Consider the following 13,028-nt stretch of genomic DNA (forward strand, 5'->3'; position numbering starts at 1 on the left):
TGGGGGGGTGTGCAGGAGGCAGCCGATCAACGACTCTCTCATCATTGATTTTCTATCCCTCTCTCCCTCTCCCTTCCTCTCTGAAATCAATAAAAATATATCAAAACAAAACAAAGCAATGGACAGTCTCTCTTAATAGGGCAATCAGAATTTGCTGCACTTTTATTATAGCAATTAATGACACCCTTTCTCTAGTCCAGTGGTTCTCAACCTTGGCTGCACATTAGAATCACCTGGGAATCTTTTTAAAATCCTGATTTCTGGGCCCCATCCTCCGGAAATTCTGTTTCTTTGTTATGGGGTGGGGCCACAACATTAGTAACAAAGAAACAGAATTTCCGGAGGATGAGGCCCAGAAATCAGGATTTTAAAAAGATTCCCAGGTGATTCTAATGTGCAGCCAAGGTTGAGAACCACTGCTCTAGTCTCTTATCCTAATATATAAAAACCCTGGGTCGTAACGACCTGTCATGAGCGAGGCTTGACCAACCAGAAGTCAGTCCTGCAGTCAGTGCTGGGTGTGGCAATCCAGTGCAGACTGCTTCCGCTGCAGGTGCGGTGCCCCAGCACTGACTGTTGAGGGGGCTGCGAATCAGGGCCAGAGAGAGGCCTGAAGAGAGAAGAAGGGACTGATCCGTTGCCTCTGTGGCAACTTTTAATCAGCACTCGCCTCTCTCTTTCTCTCCCAGTCTGGCCAGCAGCCACGCCTCCATTTCTCTCCAGGCCTCCACTGGGGCGGCTTATCAGCCCGGCCTTTCTTATCAGGCCCCATTGATAGACCCAGAGACGCTGACTGGCATAGGAACCAACCAATCAGAACAGAATCTGGGTGCTATGAGGAACTAATAGCTGCCTAGGAGGCGGAGCTTTTGACGTTGATTGACACAGGAGCCGACCAATCAGAACCAAATGTGGGTGCTGTGAAGAACCAATGGCTGTCTAGGAGGCAGAGCTTTTGACGTTGACTGGCATAGGAACTAACTAATCAGAACCAAATCTGGGTGCTGTGAGGAGCCAATGGCTGCCTAGGAGGCAGAGCTTTTGACACTGACTGGCATAGAAATCAACCAATCAGAACCAAATTGGCCAGAAGAGGAGGGCAGTTGGGGGCGAGATCAGGCCTGCAGGGGAGGGCAGTTGGGGGTGATGAGGCAGGCAGAGGCAGTTAGGGGTGATCAGGCAGGCAGGCGAGCAGTTAGGAAGGATTGGGCCTTAACTGGCAGTCAGACATCCCCCAAGGGGTCCCCAATTGGAGAGGGTGCAGGCTGGGCTGAGGGACCCCCACCCTCCCCCCCCGCATGCACGAATTTTGTGCACCGGGCCACTAGTCCTATATAATAAAAGACTAATATGCAAATCGACCAAACAGCGGAATGACCACCAGGGGGCAGATGCTCAACATAGAAGCTGCCCCCTGATGGTCAGTGTGCTCCCACAGGGGGAGTGTCTCTCAGCCAGAAGCTGGGCTCACAGCTGGCGAGCACAGCGGCGGTGGTGGGAGCCTCTCCTGCATTCGCAGCAGTTTTGAGGATGTCCGACTGCCGGCTTACGCCCGCTCCCCGCATCAGTTGGACATCCCCAGAGGGCTCCTGGACTGCGAGAGGGTGCAGGCTGGGATGAGGGATGCCCCCTCCACCCCCGAGTGCATAAATTTTGTGCACTGGGCCTCTAATTCAGTTTATAATCCCTCCTGTTCCTGGCTTCTAGGATAGAGGTTCACAGATAGTAGGTGCTCAATGAACTCATGGCAGAATAAACCAGTGCCACCCACAGCTCTGTGTCCTCTGTGGAAGGCAGCTGTGGAACAGTGGGGGGATGGGCCCAGGGACCAGAGGCACTGGGCGGGGAAGTTCAGTGGCCTTGCAGAATTTACTTTGTCTGCATTTTAGCTGCCTATGTAAAATTTCCCAAACATGCCTGAGATATGAATCCCCTCAGGACCTTCTTAAGAAACCATAATCCAAATAAGGAGAGCATAGGCCTAGGAATCTGTATGTGAACAAGCACACAAGGTGACTAAGAGTTAGACAACTATGAAAAACAAATTATAGTGAGAATTAAGTGAGAGGATCTTGAACCTGTAAGATCACTCTATTAGCTATAGGCCTGTGAGAGGTCTTTCACCTTCCTTCTCCAAGCTTGTTTATTTTCTCCTGTGTATGATGGGGATCTTTAGAGCTAGGATGAATAACAGATAATAAAATCCTTGAAAAACCGCAAGGCAGTATTACAAACTTAACCATTATTTCGTATTGCTAGGAACATTAAAAAAAAAAAATCAGGAACCGCTCATTTCCTGGCAATCAGAGCAAACAGAAAATTCAGGAAAAATGGAATTTTAATTTCAAAAGGGTGTGTTCTCTCTTGAGAACTTCATAATATTCTCTGCTACTTCTGTTTCATTTTGAGACTCCTGGGGAGAGGCATGTGTTCTTTGTGGTCAGCCTCTGTCCTACCTACAATACCTGCTTCCTCACCACTCCCCCACCCTCCTGGAGCCAAAGCTCATGCAGAGGAGCCTGCACACACTCAGAGTCTTCTAACAACATCTAAATAAGGCCCTGGATCTACAGGTTCACACCTCTGTTTTCATGGGATTTCAACCAAGGGGCTCCGGTTTCACTTCTGAAAAGATATAGAATGTCATCTCACAAACAAGCTGCTTGAAAGTGGCAGAGAAAAAAAATCTGCTTTGAAACCAGAAGTACTTCGAGACGCTGGTTAAAGGAAGAAAAAAACAGCCACAGAGAAACACTGCCTCCCCCTCACACTCGGCACCTGGTGACAGACCTAAATAAAACCAGTGTGGAAACCCATCACCCAGGACATTTGGATCGGCCTTTGTTAGCCAGAGACACCCATTCAACCAGCCCTCCCAGGAAGAATGCCCTGCAACTTTGTTTCTAAGCAGCTCTTCAAGGACAATGAAGGTCATTGTAAATTTGTAAGCGATGCTGATGATGTTGGATGCAGAGCTGGCGCAGGCATGATTCCTGGGGTATTTGCTAACCTCACTTGGGCTTGTCAGTCTTCATTAAAGCCACAGCCATTGGTCAAGTGGTTTCCCCCAACTCTTCCCTTACCCCTAGTTTAGGGGATCTCTCAACTCTGCCAGGAACTTGTGAACAGCACGACTGCAAAGTATGTAGATGGAGTAGAACTGTACTTAGAGTCCTAGGAGACGGGAGGCTGTAGGACGATTCTATTTTGCAAGTGATTTTGACGATGTGCCAGAGGGAAGTTTTACAAACCCACGAGGCTGTTTCTGATTGTCTGGTAGCAGAGATGGCCCTACATAGGCAAGTGAGGGTAACTTTTCCAAAATGGAAACTATGCTCTCAGTAGGACAAATGAATTTGGGAGAAAGTGTATCTAGTTGTAGGATTTAAACAAGCTAACAGAACTCCATCAACTCTTCTAAAAACAAACCTGCTTCCTTCCTTTTTAAATCTCACACAGAAATAGGTACTCTAAGGAAAACAAAAATCCATCAGTGGAAAAACCTCAAAGGACAATTTAAGTAAAGGTGAGATTAGATTCCAAGTGTCACACAGGGATGAAAGCTCACGTGTCCTCAACTTATAAAAGGAGGATCACCTGTATGTGAACGGCCATCATTCTATTCACAGACACAGTGTTTCTGTACCCTAAGGCACCTCACCAGAGCCTATTCACCCAGAAAACACCTGAACTCTAGCACGTTAGCAAATGCCTCTATAAGAGAGTATGAAACTTAATTTAGAATACTGGAGTAGATTTCAGCATCCCCCATTCCTCCAGGAGGATCCTCTGACCAGGGCAGGGATTTAGCAGCTCTGTTAGGGGTGTGTGGAAAGGAGGAGCTATAGTGTCAGGGGTATGCAGAGTTGAGCTCTCTTGAACAGCAGAGGGTTGCAGCTGCTTGCAACTTCTCTCTCCCTTAGCACCACTTGTAATGTCACTGAAGGGCATGGGTAGGTGTGAAGCACACATAGGAGAGGGCTGAGGTGGGGGGGTTCCAGGGCAGGCAAGTGCCCCCAGGGAAGCATGTGGGGTGAGGGGGTAGGTGAGCCCAGTTTCCACTGTGGCCCCTGGTATGGCAGGATTGAGGGCTCCCAATGCTGGCAGCTGGAGGGAGGCACCATGATCCCAGAGAGCCTTCAACTCATACTTTAGCCCTTCTTGTCCCTTCTCTTTTGGAAATCAAACAAACTAAGCAAAATCCCACAGCACACTGGCTCTGATCTTGGCATTGGCCAGGCTAGAAAGAGCACATTGTTAACATGGTAAAGATGTCTGACTCCCACAAGAACAGTGAACTGGCAGGGTCCTGAAACCATGGAGAGACCTGGACCGCCAGCCAGTGCCCAAGCCCTGCCCCGGCTGCCACAGGCAGAGGGACAGCACAGCAAGGGAAGGGCTGCAACAGCCAGCGCTGTAGGCCAAGGAAGTACTCGCCTTAGTTAGCTGAGGTTTGTCCTTGCCATTCTCAAAGGACTTTATGGCAAATAAATGATATTCTTGTTCATAGCCAGGTCCCCAACTAGTCTTAAAAAGAAAAAAGTTAAAATTTTAAACTCATTGAATTGAGAGCTGACATGTACCACAGCTTGCTTAATGAGGCAGGGCACTATGGTATCTGTTCTTTTTCTTTTCTTTTCTTCTAAGAACACAGCACACAGGCAATAGGGTGGTGAAGACCTGGAGATGGAGAGACAGGGGGAGGGGCGGAAAAGGGGAGAAAATGGGAGGTTTCTGTAATGCTATCAACAATAAAAAATATATTAAAAAATAAGAACACTGCATAATTCTGAGCAATGGGATTTACAGAAATAAAAAAAATAAGGCTTAAAAAAAAAAAACAAACCTTGTGGCTAAAGAATTTTGGGATTAGCTCCTCCCTGGGTAGAAATGCAGTGTGACCCATGTGGTGTCATGGTCTGGCATTCTGTGTAAGGAGTGTGGGTACAAGAAGCCCTGAGCAGAGCCAGCAGTGCTGATGGCTCGCAGTAGGGCTAACAGGCACTTATCAGGAACAACTATCACCAGTAAAGGTATCAACACTGATAACCACTAACAAGCTTCTTGATTTTTTTTTTTTTAATATGACAGGGATATTAGAAGTATGATAGCAAGAAACTATTTTCTTAAAATATGTTCTTACTGATTTTTTTTTTTTTTTAAGAGAGAGGGGAAGGGAGATAGAGAAACATCCATCAGTTGCCTCTTGTATGCACCCTGACTGGGAATCAAACCCACAATCTTTTGGTGTGCAGGGACGATGCTCCAACCAACTGAGCCACCGGCCAGGGCCCACTAACAAGCTTCTAAACAACCTTCCCAAACACCCCAAATGGGCAGGAAGCACGTATGCACATCAATGATTAAGAGTCAGGCCTGAAAGCAAATTTATCAGCAATGGGATTTACAGAAATGAAAAGTAAGGCTAAAAAAATAAATAAACCTTGTAGCTAAACAATTTTAGGATTAGCTCCTCTCAGTGCTTGCTACGATAATATTTTATTCATCCGGTGACCTTAACTCTCCAGAACAAGAGGAAAATCCTGGAGTTAACAAAAAAAGCTTCAAAGTAGCCCAAAGCAATAAACCACAGGCATTCGACTTTCAATTCTACCACTGTGTCAGGTAACAGACAGATGGGTGAACCCATCATCAAGAAAGGGTAAAAAAAATATTTTTTCCCTATACTTAATGTATTTTCAGAGAAATGCTTTGGTAAATTTCAAATATCAGGAAATTTCTTTAGCACCTCAGGTTTCTCCAATAATCCAAGGAAAATGATGAGTGGCTCTATTATTTAAAGGTATCAAGTCCCTTCAAGCTTTTAAGTATGTGGCTCTCGGCACAGGTGTATTACAAAATTTCGTTGTTAGGACTCAAACCCAATTTACTAAATAGCCACTCAGTTTTCCCAATATTTACAAAAGCAAAATTAAATAAAAGAGGCTCTTTATAATCCTATATAATAAAAGGCTAATATGCAAATTGTCCCCTCTGGAGTTTGACCTACCATGCGTTCAACCAACCAGGAGTTTGACCACTCGCTATGATGTGTGCTGACCACCAGGGGGCAGTGCGGAATGAGGTAAGGCCCTGGATGGCAGCTGGCAGCAGGGGGAAGGAAGGCCCCAATTGGCCCTGATTGCCTGCCAGACCTAGGGACCCTACCCATGCACGAATTTCGTGCACTGGGCCTCTAGTAATAAATAAAGGACAATCTGCTTTCATGTTCTCTGTCAAGTAAGCAGTACCTGGGAGAAGTTCCGGAATTTCATTCCTTAATGTCATTGGAATGAGGTACCCAAAGAGTGTTACAAAACCATAACTGTAAATGTTGTAAGGTTTAAAATACTAGAAATGACATATTCTAAATATAGTATCAGAGGTAAATGTTCATCCAGCATTCGTTACAATATAATGGAATGTGGATTGTCCCCTTCCCCTTCACATCAGTCCTGAAATTCATTTTGCAGATGGAAAAACTGAGTCTCAACTTGCTGGAGGCTACAGAGCTGCCAGGCAGCTAGGATGGAGCCAATGGCTTAATTCCTTCTTGCAACTCTGTTACGCTGTCAGTTCCGAAGACAGTTATTTGCAGGAGCCCAGCTCCTTCTACAATCCATGCCACTGGACAGCGGCTCCACTGGGAGCCCTTCTTAGCACTAACACTCGCAAGCAGCCAGCAGGCCCAGGCCCTGACATCAGAACCTGTAAAAACCTAGCTAAGAAGGCTGCTGCTCACCCAGGCCAATTTCCTGAGATACTGGATTTCTTGCTCATTATAGTGTTTTAATCGAGAGACTGACATTCTTTTTTAAAGGGATTTCATGCTTCATTTTTCCTGCTCTGTCTCGGGAGGCAAGAAGGCTAAGTGCAAACAACCTCTCCTCGGAGTCCTGCCCGGCTCAGACATTCCTCTCCCCTTGAGCCCACTCTCCCCTCCAGTCCTGTCCCAGCTGAGAACTGACATCCAACAGCTGCACTAATCTCTCTCGGTTGCTGGGAGCAACAGTGCAGGCCCTGTGACAGGGCCCTGGCCAGCAGTGGGCGGCAGCCTGCCCTCCCTACGCCCAGGAATCCTCCAGGCTGCACACCGCGTCCCAACACCCTGCTTAGACTGTTCAACCAAACCAGTGTGGCATGAAGCCCAGGCAGATCTAGGGTGGGGTGAGCCCAGAAGCCGGTGGCTATCCCTGCCCGGCACAGCCCAAGTCATAGAGAAGATCCTCGGGCAGGGTGGAGAGGGGGCAGTCCTGACAAAGGTGCCTCCAGCTTCTAGGCCCGCTGGGAAGGAGGAGGGAAGAAGGGAAGTGTCCTCCCCTCTAACCTTGCCACCAACATCATTTTAAATCTGCTTCCAACGAGCCGAGCCTCAGACCCCTGAGACTCAAATACAAAATGCTGACCAATATTTTGTTATCCCTTTCCCTGTTTTTAGAATAGCATGTAACAAGTGTGGGACCAACACCATTGAATGCGTCTGAAGGCCTTCCTGCAGGCCATGGGTGTGTGTGCGTGTGTGTGTGCAGTAAAGGGAGTGGAACACTCTTTGGAACACTTCAGAATCCCCAGGAAAGAAGGTTCTGGCACCTCTCCACTGCCAAGACGAGGAGGGCCCAGCCCGTCCACACCTACAGCAGCACTCCCCTCCCCGCCCACATCCTGCCTGTCGGAGCCCCCTTGGGCTCCCGTGGACTATTCCCTGACAGGGATTTGAGGGCACTGCCTTCAAATGTGAAATCACCTCACAGACAACCAAGGCCATACCCACTCAATGGAGGAGGGCCTCCAGCAGAGGGTTGCGGGGAGCACTACCACACCCGATGTGAAATGCCCAGGGAAGCTTCACCCAGCGGGATCAGCTCCCTCTGCTTGAACAACGGGCACCATGCCTCTCGGGCCCTGAATCTGTCCCCTTTGCTTTTTTTACTGCTCATTTACTTTCTAAAAGCCCTTGAGGGGTCCTATCTCCAACATCACTGTTTTTATTCTCAAGTCTAGTCAATCGCCTGAAATATAATAAGCACTCAATCATATGCTAAAATGATTGAAAAATCATTTATTACCTCATTTCTTTCAATCAAGAAGCCATGTAAGCCCTAGCTGGTTTGGCTCAGTGGATAGAGTGTCAGCCTGCAGACTAAAAGGTCCCAGGTTCGATTCCAGTCAGGGGCACATGCCCAGGTTGCAGGCTCGATCCTCCCCAGTAGGGGGCGTGCAGGAGGCAGCCAATCAATGATTCTCTCTCCTCATTGATGTTTCTATCTCTCTCTCTCTCCTTTCCTCTCTGAAATCAATCTCTGAAAACAAATAAAAAAAAAAAAAAAAAAGAAGAAGAAGAAGCCATGTAAGATCGTACAATAACTTTTGCCAGATTGTGCCCCAAGCTGCAGCCGCATCACCATGGTGACCACCCAGCTGTCACTGGTCCGGGCCCAGCCCCAGACAGCCGGACGTAAGTCATTCAGACACAAGACCAGGGGCCAACAAAGCAAAGCCGCTGCCGTGGCGCCATCCCTGCTATTGGTGGGCTTATCCTAGGCCTGCACCTGTGAGGTGGTTGCTGGGAACTTGAAACACGCCTGCTTAAACTGAGATGGGCTGTGATCATACCGCACCCTGTGGACTGCAAAGACTTGGTACGTAGACAAGAAACTAAGACATATCGCTGACAATTTTTATATTGTACTTACGTTGACATTATATTTTGGACATACAGTGGGGCCTTGACTGACGAGTGTCCCGACTAACGAGTTTTTTGAGATACCAGCTGTCTCTCGGCCGATTTTTTGCATTAAGTTGACAGAGTAATTTGAGTTAATGAGCTCCTTAACGAGCTCCTTAATGAGCTCGGTCTCGGAACGAATTAAACTCGTAAGTCAAGGCCCCACTGTATTGGTATAATCAACAAAGCATGATCAATTTCACCTGTTTCTTTTTTATTTTTTTAAAACGTGGCTACTAGAAAATTTAAAATGATATTCATAGCTCTTTTCCTACCTGTGGGCACGGAGCTGCACTTCCCTCCCAGCTAACTTTATTCGTGGAAGTGTACGGCCTGTTACTCTGTTCTATTCTTATAACCAAGTAAGAAATTGAACACCCTGAAACATCCTCACACAGGGATGTCCTTTTTCCATCCACCTGCTCGCTGAACACTCTTGGGCATCACCTCCGATTCCAAATGCCAGGTCTCCGGAAGCCCCACACTTCTTGTCTGGGAGCCCCATAGAGAGCCGGTTTACTGCTAGTCACAGGGCCCAGGCAATAACCAGCCAGAGCTAGAATCACTACAAGCAGCCTCATGTCTTCCTGTCTTTCTACACTGACACTTCGTTAATTTGAAACACAGGGGAGTGGAGGACAACGGCCTCAGCGTTTATATGAGTTTAGATTTCCAACATTTTTTTATTAAGAAACAACAAGCATCTTTCCAGTGGGGGTGGGGGTAAAGGCAGGAGGGAAGAGAAGCCAACAGCTGTTTTGAGTTATAAACTTTCTGTCTAAACTGGTAGCATCTATTCCACTGTGGTTCTGCTGCCTTTGGTATTTGCAAATGGAGTTGGTGCCTATTTTAGCTCTGGGTTAACAAGCAATTTCTCCCACCAGCTACTGTCACAGTTCACTGCCTGGCTGGGCCCTGCTGGCTCCTGCCTGCCCCCATGGTCTCCTTGATAGCAGGCTATTATGTGGAAAGGCAGAGCAGTGAGGAGAAAAGGGAAATTAACTATGTTCTGTAATCAGCTCCTTTTGGTTTCCAGACACAAGCCCCACCCCAACTAGCAACAGCCGCTAGACAGGGCATGGCCTGGTTGTCCCACAAATGGAAGCAAGGCAAGCCCTTCTTATGGCCATTGCTGGGCACTGTGGGTGCAGCATCCAGGGGCTCCGGTAGGAGGGAGGGCTTCCAGGAGGGGTTGAGTCCCTGCCAGGCTACACAACTTCTCCAGTCAAGCCCTCACCAAACAAAGGGTATTACACCTGAGTAGGGAATGAAAATAGGCAGGACTTGAGGTTCAACATCACAGCCCATTGGTGGCCCTGGCGTCACGGTGAGTGTATTACCCTCTGAATCGTGCAGAACAGAACCACCGTGTCCAGTGCATTTCCCATTCCAGCCTCTCTGAGCAGCAAGCCCAGCCTGCCCTGGAGAAGCTGCTTGTCTAGAAGGCTCCGTCAGGAGAACCCACACCCTGGTGCAGGCCGGCATTTAAGAAGGGGACACCTGGTCTTTATCACTGCTATACACTGTGCGGGCTCCAGCCACCCACAATCTCTACTGAGACTCAAGTTATGTTCCCTGCAGGGCAGAATTACACAAAAGGGGGCAAGTGGGTAGTTCCTAATGATATCTAAACACAGAATAAAGCATGAAGTGAAACAAAACATGTAGGGACTCGGAGACTAGCAGTGTGTTTACTTTGCAGTGACAGGATTTGGGGGTCCCACGGCTATTACTACCCCTGCCCACGACTCGCCATGTGACTTCAGGTAACTTCACCTCTGTTTGCTCAGGTCCTCAGTCTGGGGAGCTAATTCAATATTCACCACCCACCACAAGTCCACATCCTGGGAATGCTGTGGATGTTAATAAAACCGCGAAGTCAAGTTCCTGAATCTCTCAGAACTACAGGGCTTATAAAAGAGTCAAATGCTGTTTCTTGGTAGACAAAGAACAACTGTTAAGAGACAGGTTTCAGCTTCACAGAACTGAAGGCCTGAAAGGGCCCGCAGGGGTCATCTGGTCAGCTCTCCATCAAGGTTCAGATGCAGCTGGTCAAGTCCCCTGTGAGCAGACAGGAGTGGGACCCAGGGGTTGACCACTCCACGCGTTATGCAATTTCTCAAAATGGGGGAGTTATGGAGGGACATTTTATAGCACTTCAATTGCTCAGCAGTTTAAACTTGTCATAAATCCCTTTTTCCCCTAATGAAAAAATGTCAAGCTAATGTGATTAACGATAATGATACCTGACACAGCTTTATGTTACCATACTATTAATTAGACTTTTCCCTCAACACAAAAGTCCGGCTTGTTCAGACCCCTTCACTCCTCAGTCACAACCAAACACGTATCTCAGGAAGGCAATGTGGTCCATACACAGACGCCCAGATTTCCACAACCCCCACTGTCTCCTGAAACCCGAAGCCACAGCCCTGCATGTGGACACCTGCCCTGGGTGACCCTGGCAGACACGCAACTTTCCAGCGGCACACGGCACCAGAGGCTCCCCCTGGCACTGAGTTGATTCCAATGCTTACAAATTTAAAAAGTGGCAGCTGCGTAGGAAAAGGTTCCAAGCCTATCTGCTCACTAAGAACACAGGGCTTTCTACCGGATGAAAGTTCTCAGGGAAGGTTGGGAAAGAAGGCTGAGTGCCCCGCCCCCCACAACCCCAAATTCTGCTGGAAGTCGTATTAGCATGTGCACTTTCTGCGAGGGAGGGCGGGGAGACCTAACCTTGAGGCTGACCAGCAGGACTATCACCCATCACTGTTTCTCTGGGACGGGCTTCACTTTAGGTCAAATGTCGCACGAAGTTGAACTTGGTCTCACACCAAAACGCATTCTCCGTGTCCTGTGCTACCGTCAGTCCAGTCCCACCTACATGCACCTACAGCACCTGCTTGGCCTCTCCTGCCCGCACCGCACACTCCTGCACAGCTAACGTCATCTGGGCTGCAACACCTTCTGTGAGGACAGTGGGTCTGCTGCCTAAAAGCTGTGAGGAGATGTGTGTGCACGGGCCTCCCAGGAGTGAAGGACGTAGGGAACCTCAGTAAGCACGGCACCTTCTCTCTAACACAGTGGTTCTCAACCTTCCTAATGCTGCGACCCTTTAATACAGTTCCTCATGTTGTGGTGACCCCCAACCATAAAATTATTTTCGTTGCTACTTCATAACTGTAACTTTGCTACTGTTATGAATCGTAATGTAAATATCTGATATGCAGGATGTATTTTCATTGTTACAAATTGAACATAATTAAAGCATAGTGATTAATCACAAAAACAATATGTAATTATATGTTTTCCGATGGTCTTAGGCGACCCCTGTGAAAGGGTCGTTCGACCGCCAAAGGGGTTTCGACCCACAGGTTGAGAACTGCTGCTCTAACACCTTTCAGCCTGACATCACACACCATTCTTTTTTAATATTTTTTTTGAATTGATTTTAGAGAGGAATGGAGAGGGAAACACCAATGATGAGAGAGAATCATTGATCAAGTGCCTCCTGCACTTCCCCCACTGGGGATCGAGCCCACAATCTGGGCATGTGCCCTGACCAGGAATTGAACCATGACCTCCTGGTTCATAGGTCGATGCTCAATCACTGACCCACACCGCTGGGCTCACACACCATTTTTAATGGCCTTACTAGCATCATCATACCCAGGTGAAATCATTTCAGCCCGGTATGTAGTAATAGGGATGGGAAAGAGCTCTGAGGGCAGGCATATTCCACCCTTCCTCCTACCTTAGTGGGTTATCTGAGTGGGTCTCCATGTGGCTCTCCAGTCCATACTTGCAAACAAACTCCTTGAAACACACTGGGCAGTGGAACACTTCATCTGCCTTCTTCTCCAAGTCACCTGACTGCCCATCTTCCACCATCTTAGGGGAGAGGAAAAAGAAATCACGAAGGAGGCTTCCCACATGGGCTGGCATCTGAGGCGTTGCCAACACTTGGTCCAGAGGCCATCGAAAAGGAAAGGGGGCCACCTCCTGGGTATTTAGGATGCACCTGACCAGTCCTTCATTCATGCAACAAACAAACACTCACCAAATATAACATCCACCCACCCACCCATCCACCCTCAGCCACTCATCCATTCAACACGTATTTATAAAGCACCTAGCGCTTGACAGGCACTGGGAGTAAAAGTCCCTAACACCGAGGCAGCTGCCATTCTAGCTGGAAAAAAACAAGCAGAGGAGCAATGGAACGGGCTCTCCCTTTCCTTATGGGCTCCAGGGGCTCCACAGAGGAAGCACACACGCTCTCTTCGGTAGACACCTTACATAG

The 13,028-nt window shown here is 48.0% G+C and overlaps 1 protein-coding gene across 1 annotated transcript in view; it reads right to left on the reverse strand.

Moving 5' to 3' along the window:
- Positions 1 to 13,028, reverse strand: part of RREB1 (ras responsive element binding protein 1) — a 146,361-nt gene that overhangs the window by 35,681 nt on the left and 97,652 nt on the right. The window contains exon 8 of the mRNA XM_005857874.2: positions 12,480 to 12,616. Within this exon, the coding sequence (XP_005857936.1) occupies positions 12,480 to 12,616 (137 nt within the window). The remainder of the gene's footprint in view (positions 1 to 12,479; positions 12,617 to 13,028) is intronic.

Source organism: Myotis brandtii, unplaced genomic scaffold (assembly GCF_000412655.1).
Source record: "Myotis brandtii unplaced genomic scaffold, ASM41265v1 scaffold1144, whole genome shotgun sequence".
NCBI classification, from domain to species: Eukaryota; Metazoa; Chordata; class Mammalia; order Chiroptera; family Vespertilionidae; genus Myotis; species Myotis brandtii.